This window comes from Protopterus annectens, chromosome 10.part0 (assembly GCF_019279795.1).
Source record: "Protopterus annectens isolate FY-2018-M chromosome 10.part0, PAN1.0, whole genome shotgun sequence".
Lineage (NCBI taxonomy): Eukaryota > Metazoa > Chordata > Ceratodontiformes > Protopteridae > Protopterus > Protopterus annectens.
The window spans coordinates 1,823,692,957-1,823,715,578 of NC_056744.1; the positions used below are offsets into that span (position 1 = coordinate 1,823,692,957).

Below are 22,622 nucleotides of genomic sequence, written 5' to 3' on the forward strand. Positions count from 1 at the left end.
CATAGACTTTGGCAAGAGCAATGCAATAGTGCTCACAAGGTGGAAAGTTTGAGATGAACCAGAATATTTTGTTTGCAATGGATTGCAGAGTGGATGCATTTTCTCTGACGCTGTGGATAGCACTGCTAGCAATCCTCTGCCTATCGCAGCTCTGGCTGCAATACTTAGAAAGTGGGAGGTTACCTGCCTAGAACAACAGTGAGATCATTTTGTTCCTTCTTTATTTTTTTTCAATGTGTATTTGGAAATTAAGAGATGGGGCAAGTAATTACCCCAGCTAGCATTTTAGTTGCTTATTCTGTTTCTTATAACATTTATGTATTTTAGATACAGAATAAATGTTTTATGCAACTATTACATAAAATATAGGAAATAATTTTGTCCTAAAATCTCAGGACATTTGCCATTTTTACAATTTTTTGTCAGGACACAATTGCCCAAAGAGGGACTGTCCCTCACAAAGTGGGACAGGTGGTAACCCTAGTTCATCTACCTGATCTGCAGGCATAGAGGTCAGTTTTCTGTCTTCAGCAGATCTACTACTGTCTGCTGCTAAATGAACTACAGAGTTTCTTTTCATGGTGTTAATATGTTCTAATCTTGTTTTGTCAGGCTGTGTTTAACCCTGTAGTCGACCTCATTTCATTCTTCCTCACTTTTAGCTAGTCCCTGACACTTAACCAAAAATTGTTTTCTATGGCAGGGACCAAAAACTCGATTCCCTGATCCTTTCATTTGTAATATACACCCCACTGTTGCATAACTTTGCCTCTTTTCATGTGTTCCTGTGTGATGGGCTTTACTACTTTCAATGCATGTTCGTATAGAATAGACACTTAAAGGGGCACTAGCTCGATCCTGCAATTGCCTATCTCATTCGGTCCGGATTAATGCGCTGTCAATCACGTATGTACTCCCCTCCCATTTTTGACGTAATTCGTGACGTTTTTTGAATTCCACCCCCAGTGTATACTTGTGTTAAAAAGGTTTTCAGAGGTCTGTTCCAGTCCTGTTTATCTTCCGTCTGGAATAACAAACATTCGTTGGTTCCCAGCTTCACTCAAGTGCTTTATCTTTGATTTCTTCATTGTTTCATGTAAACGGTAGTGTGTGCAGCTATTTTTTTATTTTCCTTATGCTGTTTTTTATCTCCTACTACCCGTTTCTCTCCAGTTTCGCAATGTATTGCGTTTCTTACAAACTGCATAGGGAAGTGGCATAGCACGCACATGGAGTCAAGCGCGCCGTATGCGAAAAGCGTCCATCGTAATGTTTGTTTTTCCCTCAGGCTCAACGTACATGCATCTTTCTTTTATCTTTTGATTCCTTGCAGGGCATAATGTTGTATTTTTCCTTCACTGGCAGTTATCCTCATTTAACTGAAGCAACGCAAACTCCGTTTAAAACGGAACTTGGCTTGCTTCGGTTCAAATTTTTAAACCCATGCACCCTTGCAAGAATCATGACTGAGATGATTTATGAAAACAGGCTTGCTATTAAAATACAAAAAAAAAAATAGTTAATGCATTGTTTAAGCACAACATTCAGTGTAGTTATTTTAAAGGTTTGAGTAAATTGTCCTTGATTTTAGAAGAAGATACATTAGGCTGAAGGCAGCTGTACTGGCAGATCGGATTAAATACGAGAAAGTTGCCAAGGTTAAACTATCATTTAAACTCTAAAAGTGAACTGAAGAAGAAAGTGACATTGATGTATGTAAGTCTGGAATATTTATAAAGTCATTTAATGGTAATACATATTATTTACCAAGCAACGAACAATTGTGCTTCTATGTTTTACTTTTTTGTGTCTTGCTTTAATTGGTTGAAAAGTTAAGGCACGTTATTAGAAGTGTCTATTTAATTAGTTTGCTGATACTTATATTTTCTAAAGAAATCTTGGGGATAAAAGTGTTAGAACTGACTGTTTTAAGAAAGCGATTAAGTACAAATAAAAGGGTGACAGAGGTTTCAAACAAAACTGGAAGGCAGGCAGGCATGTATCTCAGTCACTTCTGCATGTGTCAGTTAAATAAGCAATAATTAAGTGATAGAAACAACAGACACAGATATGACTGCTAGCAGCAATATGTAACACTGTGTGCTCCTTAAGTGATAAAAGTAATACAAAAAATATTCAAGTACTGTCACTTGCTCACACTTCACTGATTATAACTCTGGTTTGTCAGGTCTTGTGTGTTTTGTGAGAAAGAGAAGGGGAAAAAAGAGACTGAGAAAGCTTTCTCTGCTAGTTTCCTCCTTATACTACATGGCTTGTTTATGGCAGGGGTCCACCAGACTGGTTACCTATTCTTGGAGGAGTGAGTCTTGCTTTTGATTGTACGATCCATGCATTCTTGTAGGTGCATCTGTGAAGGATTCAGCAGCTTTGACATCGTTCTTGTTTACCATGGGGGGGGGGTCTTAAACTTTCCACCTTGGTCTTAAGTAACGTGACGTTTGTTTTTTAAAACTTTTTCATGGTGGTTGTCTTGATTGGGGGTGGTGGTGGAGTGTTGATATCCAAATTGATTAGTTTTATGGTTTAATCTAACCACCAAGGGGGTGACCTCTGGTGTGGAACACCGGTCACCCATGTTGGCGATGACCATGTGCAATCATTCAGTCACCTCTTTTAGGGGTGTTGAGCAGTTGGTCCGGGGTGTTCGAGTTTATAAATTCTAGTAATCATTGGGCAAGGGAGTTGGTACTTGAGTAGTTCACCCAGTTAATGTTTGGGTAATTGAAATCGACCAATATTATGGTATTTGGTAGGACCTTCATAGTTTCCAGTGTCTCCTGAAAAGTGGAATTGGGGTCTTGGGTCATGGGGGTTGATCTGTTGCCAGCTACAATTTGAGTTGCAGTTTTGACTGCTGTTATAATGTTGCACATGGATGATCTCTGAGGCATCGTGCTGCGCCACTAACCTGTAGGTGTGGGTATCCATGAAGAATATGGATACACCACTGCCTTTTGTGTTTCTATCCGGGTTCTGTGTCCAAAATGTATGGTATGAGTTGTAGCCTTGTAGTGCTGGAGTGCCTTCTGGAGCCTTAAACCAGGTTTCTGTTACTGTACAGATATCTATGTTCCCTATACTGAGGAGAATTCATACATGTTGTGATTTTTGCCTCTTATTTTCTGCTACGTTCCTCATACATTCTGCTTTCCTGATGACACTTTGTAAAGACTTTGTTCACAAATTCATGACAGAGATTTTGGTTTAACACTTGTGACTCTTCAGACAATTTGTGCTAATGCTTAACCTTGCTATTCCACAACTATTCTATTTTTAGTTTCAGAAATGAGGCACTTCTAAGAACTCTCTAACATGTTATAACTCCAATTCCATCATATGTTCATAGGTAGGTACTAGGCTATCTGCCTGAGGGCATTTATAGCCTAGCCAGAGTGTGTCTGCTTTCGCCACCCTGTTGATTAATTAACTGAGCCTCTGTCAAGCAGAGCCAATGAAGTGATCCCAGGGGTGTATTTTCTGTTGCCCATCCACTCGTGAAGGTTTCTCTTGAAGTGTGTTCGTGAGGGGCTCTGCCTAATGTAGTTAGGAATTTTGCTCCAAAGCATGGGGAGTCTCTGTGACAGGAATCTATCTCTCGAGCATGTTCTGTTTATTGTTGTGGTGAGGTTAAGCTCACTAGCGAGCGTGGCTCGAAGTGACTTTGATTTCTGTAGGTGGAGCATGTCCATCAATTCTGAGTTGGACATGGCTTTGTAAGTCAGGCAGAGATCACCTCTGAGTAAGCGATATGCCACTGAGTACAGCTGGAGTTTTTTCAGTCTGGCTGGAGAGGACATATGTTTGAAGCCTGTAATCCTCTTGGTGAGGTACTTTTGTGGTCTTTCTAGCTGTTGGAAGTGTCTTGTGAGGTACATCCCAAATGGGGCATTGTACTCTATGATGGGTCTGATGAGTGACGAGTACAGGGGAACTATAACCTCTTTATTTCTAGATGCAAACCCTTTAGTACTTAGACAAGCCACATAGAAGGATTTCCTAACTACTTTGGCAATAGGATTGTCAAACGAGAGATTACTATCTACCTGGGTCCCCAGATCTCTTATTACCTCTTCTGTATTAAGGGGGCTGCCACCTATGTAGTAATTCGTGGGTGTTTTGTTTTTCCCAAACGGGATGACTATGCATTTTTTAGCATTTAGCTTGAGGCCATGACTTTGACACCAGGTGTCCATCTCAGTAAGGCCCTTTTGGAGGATGTCCGTGTCAGCTAGAGAGTCAATTATGGCTCCCAGTTTGCAGTCATCGGTGAACTTGGTTAGCCATAGTCCTCCTGTGTTTGCCTGTACTTCTGAGAAGTATATGCCAAACAGTAGGGGTCCCAGGACCGAGCCTTGCAGGACACCACTAGTGACTGGTTTAGAGTCGGACCTGGAGCCCGCTCTTCTTACCGTGTGAGTTCTATCTGTAAGCCAGTTGGCAGCCCATCTCGTGATGTAGGGGTTTATGTTCAGGCTGGTGAGTTTTTCTATAAAACCCGAGTGGGGAATGATGTTGAAAGCCTTGGCAAGGTCAAGGTAGGCTGTGTGAACCACCTTTCCCTCATCTATGGCCTTGGTGACTGTCTCAAAAAAGTCAACCAGGTTTAGTAGGCATGATCTGACTTTAACAAAGCTGAACTGGGTCGGGTTAAGTATTTGGAGGTTGCCGATGTCTTTGTTAATGAGTTCCATGATGATGCACTCCATAGTCTTGCGGACCATTCTAGTCAGGCTTATGGGGCAATAGTTACCAGGGTCAGTTGTGGCCCCACCTTTTTGGAGTGGAATAACCGTTGCTGTGCGCCATTCTATGGGCACGTAGCCTGTGGATAGACTTAGGCTGAACAGTGTATTTAGGTGAGGGGTTAGTTCGTTCTGTAGTTCATACAAGACGCAGCCTGGGACATCATCTGGCCCCACTGATGCTGTGTTTTTGGCTTTTGAAAGGGCTGATTTCACCTGTGCGTCTGATTTCCGGAACACTACACTTTTCCGGTAATGTTGTGGGCCCTTTTGGGGGTGAGAGGGGGTTGAAGTTTGCACTGGATCTATCTGCCAGGATGTTGGCAATATCAGTAGGTTCAATATATTTTGTGCTATTTTGCACTAGCTCAGAGCATATCTGCGAGTTGGCACTTAGATTCTTGACATAGCTAAAGAAGGCTTTGTGGTTATCTTTCAAATCCTTGGCTATTTTTCTTTTGAAGTTAGCCTTGGATGATTTTATGAGGGAACTTGGTTTCTTACTGATAGATCGGGGATGTCTTTCCCTCTTGGGATTTGCCTTTTTTTCTATTGTATAGCCTATTTATTGCAGGGGTCCACCAGACTGGTTTCCTTCTCTTAGGGGAGTGAGTCTTGGTTTTGCCAGGGATGGCACAATCCATGAATCCTTGTAGGTGCTCATATCGTGCATTTGTAAAGGTTTCTGCATCTTTGGCAGCATTATCCTTTAGGGTGTGGGCTGTGAAACTTACCACCTCTGTCTTAAGTAAGGTGAAGTTTCCATTGGAAAAGTTTTTCGCTGTGGTTTCCTTGGTTGGAGGTGGTGGTGGATTGTGGGCATCCAGAGTGATTAGCTTATGGTCTGATCTAACCAGTGATGGGTTGACCTCCGGTGTGGAACACTTGTCTCCCATGTTGGTGATGACCAGGTCCAATATGTTTTCACCTCTGGTAGGGGAGTTTACCAGCTGCTCCAGGGCATTTGAGTTGATAAATTCCAGGAAGCGCTGGGCCTGGGAGTTTGTACTCCGTTAATGGTAGGGTAATTGAAATCACCCAATGTCAGGGTGTTCGGTAGGAACTTCATGTTTTCCAGTGTCTCCAGAAAGGCGGAGTGGTGGTCCTGGGTCATGGAGGGTGATTTGTAGCAGGCCACAATTTGCATTGCAGCTTTGCCCAATGTTGGTTGCACATGGATGATCTCAGAGGTATCATGCTGCGCTACTAACCTGAAGGTGTAGGTATCCTTGATTGAATATGGATACACCACCTCCTTTTGTGTTTTCTGTGGCCAAAACGTGTGGTATAAGTTGCAGCCCGGTAGTGCTGGGGTGCTCTCTGGAGTCTTGTATCAGGTTTCAGTTACTGCACAAATGTTGACTTTCTCCATACTGAGGATTGCTTCGAGCGCGTGTATTTTGAGATTTAAACTCCTGGCATTGAGTAGCATAACCATAATTTTTTATTTGTGCTGTTTACAGAGGTGGGTTTGACTTTTGAGCCTTGCATAAAAAAGGCACTATGGAGGCAGCAAGAGCCTTTGCCAGTATTCAAAACCTAGGGGTGACAGGTGCAAGCCGTCTTTTGTGAAGCAACGTGTCTTGTCGAGCCTATCGTCCCAGGCTGACAGACACTGGATCCCCTTTGACACCAGAAGCTTAGTCAATTGTTGAACTTGATCATTTTTTCTTTATACTGAGGTATCATTCTTGGCGAGGGCAGGATGCTTCTCAGGGTCAGGGTCATACCAGCCTGGGCTGCATGATCAGAGAGCTCTTCCATGTCTCTCTTCATGTAGTCCAGGGAGGTACGTCTCAGGTCATTCACACCGACATGAACAATGACAGAGTCATATTTGTACTTGTTCTGGAGTGACCTGACTGCTTGTGTTATGTGGTGGATTCTGGCTCCCGACAGGCAGCTAACAGTAACCTTCTTGTCCAGCCTAGTGAGTGGGACGTCGGTGTGCCTGACTAGAGTCGCCTATTACTAGTGTGTTAGGTATGTTATTTCACCTTAAGGGCTGTGATTGCGCGGCACATTGAGTTTGTGTTTTATGTGTTGTCTGGTTTGTGACGGGAGGTGCAGGTTTTTGGTTGTCTGGTTTTGCAGGTTTTTATTTAGCTCCTCCGAGTTTGAGTTCATGTATTTGTGTATTGTTTGCCCATGCTTGTTTAGTAGGTCTGTTTGAGGCTGGGGTGTGTCTGCTTTTGCAGGTTTTTATTTAGCTCCTCCGAGTTTGAGTTCATGTATTTGTGTATTGTTTGCCCATGCTTGTTTAGTAGGTCTATTTGAGGCTGGGGGTGTGTCTGCTTTTGCAGGTTTTTATTTAGCTCCTCCGAGTTTGAGTTCATGTATTTGTGTATTGTTTGCCCATGCTTGTTTAGTAGGTCTATTTGAGGCTGGGGGTGTGTCTGCTTTTGCAGGTTTTATTTAGCTCCTCCGAGTTTGAGTTCATGTATTTGTGTATTTTTGCCCATGCTTGTTTAGTAGGTCTATTTGAGGCTGGGGGTGTGTCTGCTTTTGCAGGTTTTATTTAGCTCCTCCGAGTTTGAGTTCATGTATTTGTGTATTTTTTGCCCATGCTTGTTTAGTAGGTCTATTTGAGGCTGGGGTGTGTCTGCTTTTGCAGGTTTTTATTTAGCTCCTCCGAGTTTGAGTTCATGTATTTGTGTATTGTTTGCCCATGCTTGTTTAGTAGGTCTATTTGAGGCTGGGGGTGTGTCTGCTTTTGCAGGTTTTATTTAGCTCCTCCGAGTTTGAGTTCATGTATTTGTGTATTTTTTGCCCATGCTTGTTTAGTAGGTCTATTTGAGGCTGGGGGTGTGTCTGCTTTTGCAGGTTTTTTTTAGCTCCTCCGAGTTTGAGTTCATGTATTTGTGTATTTTTGCCCATGCTTGTTTAGTAGGTCTATTTGAGGCTGGGGTGTGTCTGCTTTTGCAGGTTTTTATTTAGCTCCTCCGAGTTTGAGTTCATGTATTTGTGTATTTTTTGCCCATGCTTGTTTAGTAGGTCTATTTGAGGCTGGGGGTGTGTCTGCTTTTGCAGGTTTTTATTTAGCTCCTCCGAGTTTGAGTTCATGTATTTGTGTATTTTTTGCCCATGCTTGTTTAGTAGGTCTATTTGAGGCTGGGGTGTGTCTGCTTTTGCAGGTTTTTATTTAGCTCCTCCGAGTTTGAGTTCATGTATTTGTGTATTTTTTGCCCATGCTTGTTTAGTAGGTCTATTTGAGGCTGGGGGTGTGTCTGCTTTTGCAGGTTTTTATTTAGCTCCTCCGAGTTTGAGTTCATGTATTTGTGTATTGTTTGCCCATGCTTGTTTAGTAGGTCTATTTGAGGCTGGGGGTGTGTCTGCTTTTGCAGGTTTTAATTAGCTCCTTCGAGTTTGAGTTCATGTATTTGTGTATTTTTTGCCCATGCTTGTTTAGTAGGTCTATTTGAGGCTGGGGGTGTGTCTGCTTTTGCAGGTTTTTATTTAGCTCCTCCGAGTTTGAGTTCATGTATTTGTGTATCTTTGCCCCATGCTTGTTTAGTAGGTCTATTTGAGGCTGGGGTGTGTCTGCTTTTGCAGGTTTTATTTAGCTCCTCCGAGTTTGAGTTCATGTATTTGTGTATTTTTGCCCATGCTTGTTTAGTAGGTCTATTTGAGGCTGGGGGTGTGTCTGCTTTTGCAGGTTTTTATTTAGCTCCTCCGAGTTTGAGTTCATGTATTTGTGTATTTTTGCCCATGCTTGTTTAGTAGGTCTATTTGAGGCTGGGGTGTGTCTGCTTTTGCAGGTTTTTATTTAGCTCCTCCGAGTTTGAGTTCATGTATTTGTGTATTTTTGCCCATGCTTGTTTAGTAGGTCTATTTGAGGCTGGGGGTGTGTCTGCTTTTGCAGGTTTTATTTAGCTCCTCCGAGTTTGAGTTCATGTATTTGTGTATTGTTTGCCCATGCTTGTTTAGTAGGTCTATTTGAGGCTGGGGTGTGTCTGCTTTTGCAGGTTTTATTTAGCTCCTCGAGTTTGAGTTCATGTATTTGTGTATTTTTGCCCATGCTTGTTTAGTAGGTCTATTTGAGGCTGGGGTGTGTCTGCTTTTGCAGGTTTTATTTAGCTCCTCGAGTTTGAGTTCATGTATTTGTGTATTTTTGCCCATGCTTGTTTAGTAGGTCTATTTGAGGCTGGGGTGTGTCTGCTTTTGCAGGTTTTATTTAGCTCCTCCGAGTTTGAGTTCATGTATTTGTGTATTTTTGCCCATGCTTGTTTAGTAGGTCTATTTGAGGCTGGGGTGTGTCTGCTTTTGCAGGTTTTATTTAGCTCCTCCGAGTTTGAGTTCATGTATTTGTGTATTTTTGCCCATGCTTGTTTAGTAGGTCTATTTGAGGCTGGGGTGTGTCTGCTTTTGCAGGTTTTATTTAGCTCCTCCGAGTTTGAGTTCATGTATTTGTGTATTTTTGCCCATGCTTGTTTAGTAGGTCTATTTGAGGCTGGGGGTGTGTCTGCTTTTGCAGGTTTTTATTTAGCTCCTCGAGTTTGAGTTCATGTATTTGTGTATTTTTGCCCATGCTTGTTTAGTAGGTCTATTTGAGGCTGGGGATGTGTCTGCTTTTGCAGGTTTTTATTTAGCTCCTCCGAGTTTGAGTTCATGTATTTGTGTATTTTTGCCCATGCTTGTTTAGTAGGTCTATTTGAGGCTGGGGTGTGTCTGCTTTTGCAGGTTCTTATTTAGCACGTCCGAGTATGAGGACATGTATTTGTGTATTATTTGCCCATGCTTGTTTAGTAGGTCTATTTGAGGCTGGGGGTGTGTCTGCTTTTGCAGGTTTTTATTTAGCTCCTCCGAGTTTGAGTTCATGTATTTGTGTATGTTTTGCACATGCTTGTTTAGTAGGTCTATTTGAGGCTGGGGTGTGTCTGCTTTGCAGGTTTTATTTAGCTCCTCCGAGTTTGAGTTCATGTATTTGTGTATTGTTTGCCCATGCTTGTTTAGTAGGTCTATTTGAGGCTGGGGGTGTGTCTGCTTTTGCAGGGTTTATTTAGCTCCTCCGACTTTGTGTGCATGTATTTCTGTATTTGTTGCCCATGCTTGTTTAGTAGGTCTATTTGAGGCTGGGGTGTGTCTGCTTTTGCAGGTTTTATTTAGCTCCTCGAGTTTGAGTTCATGTATTTGTGTATTTTTGCCCATGCTTGTTTAGTAGGTCTATTTGAGGCTGGGGTGTGTCTGCTTTTGCAGGTTTTATTTAGCTCCTCCGAGTTTGAGTTCATGTATTTGTGTATTGTTTGCCCATGCTTGTTTAGTAGGTCTATTTGAGGCGTGGGGTGTGTCTGCTTTTGCAGGTTTTTATTTAGCTCCTCCGAGTTTGAGTTCATGTATTTGTGTATTTTTGCCCATGCTTGTTTAGTAGGTCTATTTGAGGCTGGGGGTGTGTCTGCTTTTGCAGGTTTTATTTAGCTCCTCCGAGTTTGAGTTCATGTATTTGTGTATTTTTTGCCCATGCTTGTTTAGTAGGTCTATTTGAGGCTGGGGGTGTGTCTGCTTTTGCAGGTTTTTATTTAGCTCCTCCGAGTTTGATTTCATGTATTTGTGTATTTTTTGCCCATGCTTGTTTAGTAGGTCTATTTGAGGCTGGGGGTGTGTCTGCTTTTGCAGGTTTTATTTAGCTCCTCCGAGTTTGAGTTCATGTATTTGTGTATTTTTGCCCATGCTTGTTTAGTAGGTCTATTTAAGGCTGGGGGTGTGTCTGCTTTTGCAGGCTTTTTATTTAGCTCCTCCGAGTTTGATTTCATGTATTTGTGTATTTTTTGCCCATGCTTGTTTAGTAGGTCTATTTGAGGCTGGGGGTGTGTCTGCTTTTGCAGGTTTTTATTTAGCTCCTCCGAGTTTGAGTTCATGTATTTGTGTATTGTTTGCCCATGCTTGTTTAGTAGGTCTATTTGAGGCGTGGGGTGTGTCTGCTTTTGCAGGTTTTTATTTAGCTCCTCCGAGTTTGAGTTCATGTATTTGTGTATTTTTGCCCATGCTTGTTTAGTAGGTCTATTTGAGGCTGGGGTGTGTCTGCTTTTGCAGGTTTTTATTTAGCTCCTCGAGTTTGAGTTCATGTATTTGTGTATTTTTGCCCATGCTTGTTTAGTAGGTCTATTTGAGGCTGGGGTGTGTCTGCTTTTGCAGGTTTTATTTAGCTCCTCCGAGTTTGAGTTCATGTATTTGTGTATTTTTTGCCCATGCTTGTTTAGTAGGTCTATTTGAGGCTGGGGTGTGTCTGCTTTTGCAGGTTTTATTTAGCTCCTCCGAGTTTGAGTTCATGTATTTGTGTATTTTTGCCCATGCTTGTTTAGTAGGTCTATTTGAGGCTGGGGTGTGTCTGCTTTTGCAGGTTTTATTTAGCTCCTCCGAGTTTGAGTTCATGTATTTGTGTATTGTTTGCCCATGCTTGTTTAGTAGGTCTATTTGAGGCTGGGGTGTGTCTGCTTTTGCAGGTTTTATTTAGCTCCTCCGAGTTTGAGTTCATGTATTTGTGTATTGTTTGCCCATGCTTGTTTAGTAGGTCTATTTGAGGCTGGGGTGTGTCTGCTTTTGCAGGTTTTATTTAGCTCCTCCGAGTTTGAGTTCATGTATTTGTGTATTTTTGCCCATGCTTGTTTAGTAGGTCTATTTGAGGCTGGGGTGTGTCTGCTTTTGCAGGTTTTTATTTAGCTCCTCCGAGTTTGAGTTCATGTATTTGTGTATTTTTGCCCATGCTTGTTTAGTAGGTCTATTTGAGGCTGGGGTGTGTCTGCTTTTGCAGGTTTTTATTTAGCTCCTCCGAGTTTGAGTTCATGTATTTGTGTATTTTTTGCCCATGCTTGTTTAGTAGGTCTATTTGAGGCTGGGGTGTGTCTGCTTTTGCAGGTTTTATTTAGCTCCTCCGAGTTTGAGTTCATGTATTTGTGGATTGTTTGCGCATGCTTGTTTAGTAGGTCTATTTGAGGCTGGGGTGTGTCTGCTTTTGCAGGTTTTTATTTAGCTCCTCCGAGTTTGAGTTCATGTATTTGTGTATTTTTGCCCATGCTTGTTTAGTAGGTCTATTTGAGGCTGGGGTGTGTCTGCTTTTGCAGGTTTTATTTAGCTCCTCCGAGTTTGAGTTCATGTATTTGTGTATTTTTGCCCATGCTTGTTTAGTAGGTCTATTTGAGGCTGGGGTGTGTCTGCTTTTGCAGGTTTTATTTAGCTCCTCCGAGTTTGAGTTCATGTATTTGTGTATTTTTGCCCATGCTTGTTTAGTAGGTCTATTTGAGGCTGGGGTGTGTCTGCTTTTGCAGGTTTTATTTAGCTCCTCCGAGTTTGAGTTCATGTATTTGTGTATTTTTGCCCATGCTTGTTTAGTAGGTCTATTTGAGGCTGGGGTGTGTCTGCTTTTGCAGGTTTTATTTAGCTCCTCCGAGTTTGAGTTCATGTATTTGTGTATTTTTGCCCATGCTTGTTTAGTAGGTCTATTTGAGGCTGGGGTGTGTCTGCTTTTGCAGGTTTTATTTAGCTCCTCCGAGTTTGAGTTCATGTATTTGTGTATTTTTGCCCATGCTTGTTTAGTAGGTCTATTTGAGGCTGGGGGTGTGTCTGCTTTTGCAGGTTTTTATTTAGCTCCTCGAGTTTGAGTTCATGTATTTGTGTATTTTTGCCCATGCTTGTTTAGTAGGTCTATTTGAGGCTGGGGGTGTGTCTGCTTTTGCAGGTTTTATTTAGCTCCTCCGAGTTTGAGTTCATGTATTTGTGTATTGTTTGCCCATGCTTGTTTAGTAGGTCTATTTGAGGCTGGGGTGTGTCTGCTTTTGCAGGTTTTTATTTAGCTCCTCCGAGTTTGAGTTCATGTATTTGTGTATTTTTGCCCATGCTTGTTTAGTAGGTCTATTTGAGGCGTGGGGTGTGTCTGCTTTTGCAGGTTTTTATTTAGCTCCTCCGAGTTTGAGTTCATGTATTTGTGTATTGTTTGCCCATGCTTGTTTAGTAGGTCTATTTGAGGCTGGGGTGTGTCTGCTTTTGCAGGTTTTATTTAGCTCCTCCTCGAGTTTGAGTTCATGTATTTGTGTATTTTTGCCCATGCTTGTTTAGTAGGTCTATTTGAGGCTGGGGTGTGTCTGCTTTTGCAGGTTTTATTTAGCTCCTCCGAGTTTGAGTTCATGTATTTGTGTATTTTTGCCCATGCTTGTTTAGTAGGTCTATTTGAGGCTGGGGTGTGTCTGCTTTTGCAGGTTTTATCTAGCTCCTCCGAGTTTGATTTCATGTATTTGTGTATTTTTTGCCCATGCTTGTTTAGTAGGTCTATTTGAGGCTGGGGGTGTGTCTGCTTTTGCAGGTTTTATTTAGCTCCTCCGAGTTTGAGTTCATGTATTTGTGTATTTTTTGCCCATGCTTGTTTAGTAGGTCTATTTGAGGCTGGGGTGTGTCTGCTTTGCAGGTTTTTATTTAGCTCCTCCTGCTTTGAGTTCATGTATTTGTGTATTTTTTGCCCATGCTTGTTTAGTAGGTCTATTTGAGGCTGGGGGTGTGTCTGCTTTTGCAGGTTTTTATTTAGCTCCTCCGAGTTTGAGTTCATGTATTTGTGTATTGTTTGCCCATGCTTGTTTAGTAGGTCTATTTGAGGCTGGGGTGTGTCTGCTTTTGCAGGTTTTATTTAGCTCCTCCGAGTTTGAGTTCATGTATTTGTGTATTTTTTGCCCATGCTTGTTTAGTAGGTCTATTTGAGGCTGGGGGTGTGTCTGCTTTTGCAGGTTTTTATTTAGCTCCTCGAATTTGAGTTCATGTATTTGTGTATTGTTTGCCCATGCTTGTTTAGTAGGTCTAATTGAGGCTGGGGTGTGTCTGCTTTTGCAGGTTTTATTTAGCTCCTCCGAGTTTGAGTTCATGTATTTGTGTATTTTTGCCCATGCTTGTTTAGTAGGTCTATTTGAGGCTGGGGTGTGTCTGCTTTTGCAGGTTTTATTTAGCTCCTCCGAGTTTGAGTTCATGTATTTGTGTATTGTTTGCCCATGCTTGTTTAGTAGGTCTATTTGAGGCTGGGGTGTGTCTGCTTTTGCAGGTTTTATTTAGCTCCTCCGAGTTTGAGTTCATGTATTTGTGTATTTTTGCCCATGCTTGTTTAGTAGGTCTATTTGAGGCTGGGGTGTGTCTTCTTTTGCAGGTTTTTATTTAGCTCCTCCGAGTTTGAGTTCATGTATTTGTGTATTGTTTGCCCATGCTTGTTTAGTAGGTCTATTTGAGGCTGGGGTGTGTCTGCTTTTGCAGGTTTTTATTTAGCTCCTCCGAGTTTGAGTTCATGTATTTGTGTATTTTTGCCCAGGCTTGTTTAGTAGGTCTATTTGAGGCTGGGGGTGTGTCTGCTTTTGCAGGTTTTTTTTAGCTCCTCCGAGTTTGAGTTGATGTATTTGTGTATTTTTGCCCATGCTTGTTTAGTAGGTCTATTTGAGGCTGGGGTGTGTCTGCTTTTGCAGGTTTTTATTTAGCTCCTCCGAGTTTGAGTTCATGTATTTGTGTATTTTTGCCCATGCTTGTTTAGTAGGTCTATTTGAGGCTGGGGTGTGTCTGCTTTTGCAGGTTTTATTTAGCTCCTCCGAGTTTGAGTTCATGTATTTGTGTATTTTTGCCCATGCTTGTTTAGTAGGTCTATTTGAGGCTGGGGTGTGTCTGCTTTTGCAGGTTTTATTTAGCTCCTCGAGTTTGAGTTCATGTATTTGTGTATTGTTTGCCCATGCTTGTTTAGTAGGTCTATTTGAGGCTGGGGTGTGTCTGCTTTTGCAGGTTTTATTTAGCTCCTCCGAGTTTGAGTTCATGTATTTGTGTATTGTTTGCCCATGATTGTTTAGTAGGTCTATTTGAGGCTGGGGGTGTGTCTGCTTTTGCAGGTTTTATTTAGCTCCTCCGAGTTTGAGTTCATGTATTTGTGTATTTTTGCCCATGCTTGTTTAGTAGGTCTATTTGAGGCTGGGGGTGTGTCTGCTTTTGCAGGTTTTTATTTAGCTCCTCCGAGTTTGAGTTCATGTATTTGTGTATTTTTGCCCATGCTTGTTTAGTAGGTCTATTTGAGGCTGGGGTGTGTCTGCTTTTGCAGGTTTTATTTAGCTCCTCCGAGTTTGAGTTCATGTATTTGTGTATTTTTGCCCATGCTTGTTTAGTAGGTCTATTTGAGGCTGGGGTGTGTCTGCTTTTGCAGGTTTTATTTAGCTCCTCCGAGTTTGAGTTCATGTATTTGTGTATTGTTTGCCCATGCTTGTTTAGTAGGTCTATTTGAGGCTGGGGGTGTGTCTGCTTTTGCAGGTTTTTATTTAGCTCCTCCGAGTTTGATTTCATGTATTTGTGTATTTTTTGCCCATGCTTGTTTAGTAGGTCTATTTGAGGCTGGGGTGTGTCTGCTTTTGCAGGTTTTTATTTAGCTCCTCCGAGTTTGAGTTCATGTATTTGTGTATTTTTGCCCATGCTTGTTTAGTAGGTCTATTTGAGGCTGGGGTGTGTCTGCTTTTGCAGGTTTTATTTAGCTCCTCCGAGTTTGAGTTCATGTATTTGTGTATTTTTGCCCATGCTTGTTTAGTAGGTCTATTTGAGGCTGGGGTGTGTCTGCTTTTGCAGGTTTTATTTAGCTCCTCCGAGTTTGAGTTCATGTATTTGTGTATTTTTGCCCATGCTTGTTTAGTAGGTCTATTTGAGGCTGGGGTGTGTCTGCTTTTGCAGGTTTTTATTTAGCTCCTCCGAGTTTGAGTTCATGTATTTGTGTATTTTTGCCCATGCTTGTTTAGTAGGTCTATTTGAGGCTGGGGTGTGTCTGCTTTTGCAGGTTTTATTTAGCTCCTCCGAGTTTGAGTTCATGTATTTGTGTATTTTTGCCCATGCTTGTTTAGTAGGTCTATTTGAGGCTGGGGTGTGTCTGCTTTTGCAGGTTTTATTTAGCTCCTCCGAGTTTGAGTTCATGTATTTGTGTATTGTTTGCCCATGCTTGTTTAGTAGGTCTATTTGAGGCTGGGGGTGTGTCTGCTTTTGCAGGTTTTATTTAGCTCCTCCGAGTTTGAGTTCATGTATTTGTGTATTTTTGCCCATGCTTGTTTAGTAGGTCTATTTGAGGCTGGGGTGTGTCTGCTTTTGCAGGTTTTATTTAGCTCCTCCGAGTTTGAGTTCATGTATTTGTGTATTTTTGCCCATGCTTGTTTAGTAGGTCTATTTGAGGCTGGGGTGTGTCTGCTTTTGCAGGTTTTATTTAGCTCCTCCGAGTTTGAGTTCATGTATTTGTGTATTTTTGCCCATGCTTGTTTAGTAGGTCTATTTGAGGCTGGGGGTGTGTCTGCTTTTGCAGGTTTTATTTAGCTCCTCCGAGTTTGAGTTCATGTATTTGTGTATTTTTGCCCATGCTTGTTTAGTAGGTCTATTTGAGGCTGGGGTGTGTCTGCTTTTGCAGGTTTTTATTTAGCTCCTCCGAGTTTGAGTTCATGTATTTGTGTATTTTTGCCCATGCTTGTTTAGTAGGTCTATTTGAGGCTGGGGTGTGTCTGCTTTTGCAGGTTTTATTTAGCTCCTCCGAGTTTGAGTTCATGTATTTGTGTATTTTTGCCCATGCTTGTTTAGTAGGTCTATTTGAGGCTGGGGTGTGTCTGCTTTTGCAGGTTTTATTTAGCTCCTCCGAGTTTGAGTTCATGTATTTGTGTATTTTTGCCCATGCTTGTTTAGTAGGTCTATTTGAGGCTGGGGGTGTGTCTGCTTTTGCAGGTTTTATTTAGCTCCTCCGAGTTTGAGTTCATGTATTTGTGTATTTTTGCCCATGCTTGTTTAGTAGGTCTATTTGAGGCTGGGGTGTGTCTGCTTTTGCAGGTTTTTATTTAGCTCCTCCGAGTTTGAGTTCATGTATTTGTGTATTTTTGCCCATGCTTGTTTAGTAGGTCTATTTGAGGCTGGGGGTGTGTCTGCTTTTGCAGGTTTTATTTAGCTCCTCCGAGTTTGAGTTCATGTATTTGTGTATTTTTGCCCATGCTTGTTTAGTAGGTCTATTTGAGGCTGGGGTGTGTCTGCTTTTGCAGGTTTTATTTAGCTCCTCCGAGTTTGAGTTCATGTATTTGTGTATTTTTGCCCATGCTTGTTTAGTAGGTCTATTTGAGGCTGGGGTGTGTCTGCTTTTGCAGGTTTTATTTAGCTCCTCCGAGTTTGAGTTCATGTATTTGTGTATTGTTTGCCCATGCTTGTTTAGTAGGTCTATTTGAGGCTGGGGTGTGTCTGCTTTTGCAGGTTTTATTTAGCTCCTCCGAGTTTGAGTTCATGTATTTGTGTATTTTTGCCCATGCTTGTTTAGTAGGTCTATTTGAGGCTGGGGGTGTGTCTGCTTTTGCAGGTTTTATTTAGCTCCTCCGAGTTTGAGTTCATGTATTTGTGTATTTTTGCCCATGCTTGTTTAGTAGGTCTATTTGAGGCTGGGGTGTGTCTGCTTTTGCAGGTTTTATTTAGCTCCTCGAGTTTGAGTTCATGTATTTGTGTATTTTTGCCCATGCTTGTTTAGTAGGTCTATTTGAGGCTGGGGTGTGTCTGCTTTTGCAGGTTTTATTTAGCTCCTCCGAGTTTGAGTTCATGTATTTGTGTATTTTTGCCCATGCTTGTTTAGTAGGTCTATTTGAGGCTGGGGTGTGTCTGCTTTTGCAGGTTTTTATTTAGCTCCTCCGAGTTTGAGTTCATGTATTTGTGTATTGTTTGCCCATGCTTGTTTAGTAGGTCTATTTGAGGCTGGGGGTGTGTCTGCTTTTGCAGGTTTTATTTAGCTCCTCCGAGTTTGAGTTCATGTATTTGTGTATTTTTGCCCATGCTTGTTTAGTAGGTCTATTTGAGGCTGGGGTGTGTCTGCTTTTGCAGGTTTTATTTAGCTCCTCGAGTTTGAGTTCATGTATTTGTGTATTTTTGCCCATGCTTGTTTAGTAGGTCTATTTGAGGCTGGGGGTGTGTCTGCTTTTGCAGGTTTTATTTAGCTCCTCCGAGTTTGAGTTCATGTATTTGTGTATTGTTTGCCCATGCTTGTTTAGTAGGTCTATTTGAGGCTGGGGTGTGTCTGCTTTTGCAGGTTTTTATTTAGCTCCTCCGAGTTTGAGTTCATGTATTTGTGTATTTTTGCCCATGCTTGTTTAGTAGGTCTATTTGAGGCTGGGGTGTGTCTGCTTTTGCAGGTTTTATTTAGCTCCTCCGAGTTTGAGTTCATGTATTTGTGTATTTTTGCCCATGCTTGTTTAGTAGGTCTATTTGAGGCTGGGGTGTGTCTGCTTTTGCAGGTTTTATTTAGCTCCTCCGAGTTTGAGTTCATGTATTTGTGTATTTTTGCCCATGCTTGTTTAGTAGGTCTATTTGAGGCTGGGGTGTGTCTGCTTTTGCAGGTTTTATTTAGCTCCTCCGAGTTTGAGTTCATGTATTTGTGTATTTTTGCCCATGCTTGTTTAGTAGGTCTATTTGAGGCTGGGGTGTGTCTGCTTTTGCAGGTTTTTATTTAGCTCCTCCGAGTTTGAGTTCATGTATTTGTGTATTTTTGCCCATGCTTGTTTAGTAGGTCTATTTGAGGCTGGGGTGTGTCTGCTTTTGCAGGTTTTATTTAGCTCCTCCGAGTTTGAGTTCATGTATTTGTGTATTTTTGCCCATGCTTGTTTAGTAGGTCTATTTGAGGCTGGGGGTGTGTCTGCTTTTGCAGGTTTTATTTAGCTCCTCCGAGTTTGAGTTCATGTATTTGTGTATTTTTGCCCATGCTTGTTTAGTAGGTCTATTTGAGGCTGGGGTGTGTCTGCTTTTGCAGGTTTTATTTAGCTCCTCCGAGTTTGAGTTCATGTATTTGTGTATTTTTGCCCATGCTTGTTTAGTAGGTCTATTTGAGGCTGGGGTGTGTCTGCTTTTGCAGGTTTTATTTAGCTCCTCCGAGTTTGAGTTCATGTATTTGTGTATTTTTGCCCATGCTTGTTTAGTAGGTCTATTTGAGGCTGGGGTGTGTCTGCTTTTGCAGGTTTTTATTTAGCTCCTCCGAGTTTGAGTTCATGTATTTGTGTATTTTTGCCCATGCTTGTTTAGTAGGTCTATTTGAGGCTGGGGGTGTGTCTGCTTTTGCAGGTTTTATTTAGCTCCTCCGAGTTTGAGTTCATGTATTTGTGTATTTTTTGCCCATGCTTGTTTAGTAGGTCTATTTGAGGCTGGGGTGTGTCTGCTTTTGCAGGTTTTATTTAGCTCCTCCGAGTTTGAGTTCATGTATTTGTGTATTTTTTGCCCATGCTTGTTTAGTAGGTCTATTTGAGGCTGGGGTGTGTCTGCTTTTGCAGGTTTTATTTAGCTCCTCCGAGTTTGAGTTCATGTATTTGTGTATTGTTTGCCCATGCTTGTTTAGTAGGTCTATTTGAGGCTGGGGGTGTGTCTGCTTTTGCAGGTTTTTATTTAGCTCCTCCGAGTTTGAGTTCATGTATTTGTGTATTTTTTGCCCATGCTTGTTTAGTAGGTCTATTTGAGGCTGGGGGTGTGTCTGCTTTTGCAGGTTTTTTTTAGCTCCTCCGAGTTTGAGTTCATGTATTTGTGTATTTTTGCCCATGCTTGTTTAGTAGGTCTATTTGAGGCTGGGGGTGTGTCTGCTTTTGCAGGTTTTATTTAGCTCCTCCGAGTTTGAGTTCATGTATTTGTGTATTTTTTGCCCATGCTTGTTTAGTAGGTCTATTTGAGGCTGGGTTGTGTCTGCTTTTGCAGGTTTTATTTAGCTCCTCCGAGTTTGAGTTCATGTATTTGTGTATTTTTGCCCATGCTTGTTTAGTAGGTCTATTTGAGGCTGGGGTGTGTCTGCTTTTGCAGGTTTTATTTAGCTCCTCCGAGTTTGAGTTCATGTATTTGTGTATTTTTGCCCATGCTTGTTTAGTAGGTCTATTTGAGGCTGGGGTGTGTCTGCTTTTGCAGGTTTTTATTTAGCTCCTCCGAGTTTGAGTTCATGTATTTGTGTATTTTTGCCCATGCTTGTTTAGTAGGTCTATTTGAGGCTGGGGTGTGTCTGCTTTTGCAGGTTTTATTTAGCTCCTCCGAGTTTGAGTTCATGTATTTGTGTATTTTTGCCCATGCTTGTTTAGTAGGTCTATTTGAGGCTGGGGTGTGTCTGCTTTTGCAGGTTTTATTTAGCTCCTCCGAGTTTGAGTTCATGTATTTGTGTATTTTTGCCCATGCTTGTTTAGTAGGTCTATTTGAGGCTGGGGGTGTGTCTGCTTTTGCAGGTTTTATTTAGCTCCTCCGAGTTTGAGTTCATGTATTTGTGTATTTTTGCCCATGCTTGTTTAGTAGGTCTATTTGAGGCTGGGGTGTGTCTGCTTTTGCAGGTTTTTATTTAGCTCCTCCGAGTTTGAGTTCATGTATTTGTGTATTTTTGCCCATGCTTGTTTAGTAGGTCTATTTGAGGCTGGGGGTGTGTCTGCTTTTGCAGGTTTTATTTAGCTCCTCCGAGTTTGAGTTCATGTATTTGTGTATTTTTGCCCATGCTTGTTTAGTAGGTCTATTTGAGGCTGGGGGTGTGTCTGCTTTTGCAGGTTTTATTTAGCTCCTCCGAGTTTGAGTTCATGTATTTGTGTATTTTTGCCCATGCTTGTTTAGTAGGTCTATTTGAGGCTGGGGTGTGTCTGCTTTTGCAGGTTTTTATTTAGCTCCTCCGAGTTTGAGTTCATGTATTTGTGTATTTTTGCCCATGCTTGTTTAGTAGGTCTATTTGAGGCTGGGGTGTGTCTGCTTTTGCAGGTTTTATTTAGCTCCTCCGAGTTTGAGTTCATGTATTTGTGTATTTTTGCCCATGCTTGTTTAGTAGGTCTATTTGAGGCTGGGGTGTGTCTGCTTTTGCAGGTTTTATTTAGCTCCTCCGAGTTTGAGTTCATGTATTTGTGTATTGTTTGCCCATGCTTGTTTAGTAGGTCTATTTGAGGCTGGGGGTGTGTCTGCTTTTGCAGGTTTTATTTAGCTCCTCCGAGTTTGAGTTCATGTATTTGTGTATTGTTTGCCCATGCTTGTTTAGTAGGTCTATTTGAGGCTGGGGGTGTGTCTGCTTTTGCAGGTTTTATTTAGCTCCTCCGAGTTTGAGTTCATGTATTTGTGTATTGTTTGCCCATGCTTGTTTAGTAGGTCTATTTGAGGCTGGGGTGTGTCTGATTTTGCAGGTTTTTATTTAGCTACTCCGAGTTTGAGTTCATGTATTTGTGTATTTTTGCCCATGCTTGTTTAGTAGGTCTATTTGAGGCTGGGGTGTGTCTGCTTTGCAGGTTTTATTTAGCTCCTCCGAGTTTGAGTTCATGTATTTGTGTATTTTTGCCCATGCTTGTTTAGTAGGTCTATTTGAGGCTGGGGGTGTGTCTGCTTTTGCAGGTTTTATTTAGCTCCTCCGAGTTTGAGTTCATGTATTTGTGTATTGTTTGCCCATGCTTGTTTAGTAGGTCTATTTGAGGCTGGGGTGTGTCTGCTTTTGCAGGTTTTATTTAGCTCCTCCGGGTTTGAGTTCATGTATTTGTGTATTGTTTGCCCATGCTTGTTTAGTAGGTCTATTTGAGGCTGGGGGTGTGTCTGCTTTTGCAGGTTTTTATTTAGCTCCTCCGAGTTTGAGTTCATGTATTTGTGTATTGTTTGCCCATGCTTGTTTAGTAGGTCTATTTGAGGCTGGGGTGTGTCTGCTTTTGCAGGTTTTTATTTAGCTCCTCCGAGTTTGAGTTCATGTATTTGTGTATTGTTTGCCCATGCTTGTTTAGTAGGTCTATTTGAGGCTGGGGTGTGTCTGCTTTTGCAGGTTTTATTTAGCTCCTCCGAGTTTGAGTTCATGTATTTGTGTATTTTTGCCCATGCTTGTTTAGTAGGTCTATTTGAGGCTGGGGTGTGTCTGCTTTTGCAGGTTTTATTTAGCTCCTCCGAGTTTGAGTTCATGTATTTGTGTATTGTTTGCCCATGCTTGTTTAGTAGGTCTATTTGAGGCTGGGGTGTGTCTGCTTTTGCAGGTTTTATTTAGCTCCTCCGAGTTTGAGTTCATGTATTTGTGTATTTTTGCCCATGCTTGTTTAGTAGGTCTATTTGAGGCTGGGGTGTGTCTGCTTTTGCAGGTTTTATTTAGCTCCTCCGAGTTTGAGTTCATGTATTTGTGTATTTTTCCCCATGCTTGTTTAGTAGGTCTATTTGAGGCTGGGGGTGTGTCTGCTTTTGCAGGTTTTTATTTAGCTCCTCCGAGTTTGAGTTCATGTATTTGTGTATTGTTTGCCCATGCTTGTTTAGTAGGTCTATTTGAGGCTGGGGTGTGTCTGCTTTTGCAGGTTTTTATTTAGCTCCTCGAGTTTGAGTTCATGTATTTGTGTATTTTTTGCCCATGCTTGTTTAGTAGGTCTATTTGAGGCTGGGGGTGTGTCTGCTTTTGCAGGTTTTTTTTAGCTCCTCCGAGTTTGAGTTCATGTATTTGTGTATTTTTTGCCCATGCTTGTTTAGTAGGTCTATTTGAGGCTGGGGGTGTGTCTGCTTTTGCAGGTTTTTATTTAGCTCCTCCGAGTTTGAGTTCATGTATTTGTGTATTTTTGCCCATGCTTGTTTAGTAGGTCTATTTGAGGCTGGGGGTGTGTCTGCTTTTGCAGGTTTTATTTAGCTCCTCCGAGTTTGAGTTCATGTATTTGTGTATTGTTTGCCCATGCTTGTTTAGTAGGTCTATTTGAGGCTGGGGTGTGTCTGCTTTTGCAGGTTTGTATTTAGCTCCTCCGAGTTTGAGTTCATGTATTTGTGTATTTTTTGCCCATGCTTGTTTAGTAGGTCTATTTGAGGCTGGGGTGTGTCTGCTTTTGCAGGTTTTTATTTAGCTCCTCCGAGTTTGAGTTCATGTATTTGTGTATTGTTTGCCCATGCTTGTTTAGTAGGTCTATTTGAGGCTGGGGGTGTGTCTGCTTT

The 22,622-nt window shown here is 41.7% G+C and overlaps 1 protein-coding gene across 4 annotated transcripts in view; it reads left to right on the forward strand.

The window, feature by feature from the left end:
* The first annotated feature begins 956 nt into the window (after positions 1–956).
* PFAS (phosphoribosylformylglycinamidine synthase) overlaps positions 957–22,622 on the forward strand; it is a 517,919-nt gene continuing 496,253 nt past the window's right edge. For 2 of the 4 annotated variants that reach the window (XM_044086680.1, XM_044086681.1), the window contains exon 1: positions 957–1,103. Coding sequence is in view for 2 of the 4 variants with exons in the window: in XM_044086677.1 (XP_043942612.1) it covers positions 1,230–1,295 (66 nt within the window). In the remaining 2 variants the exon portion in view is untranslated. Of the gene's footprint in view, positions 1,104–1,141; positions 1,296–1,592; positions 1,717–22,622 lie in introns of those variants that run through there. The other 2 variants (XM_044086677.1, XM_044086678.1) reach the window with 2 other exon arrangements.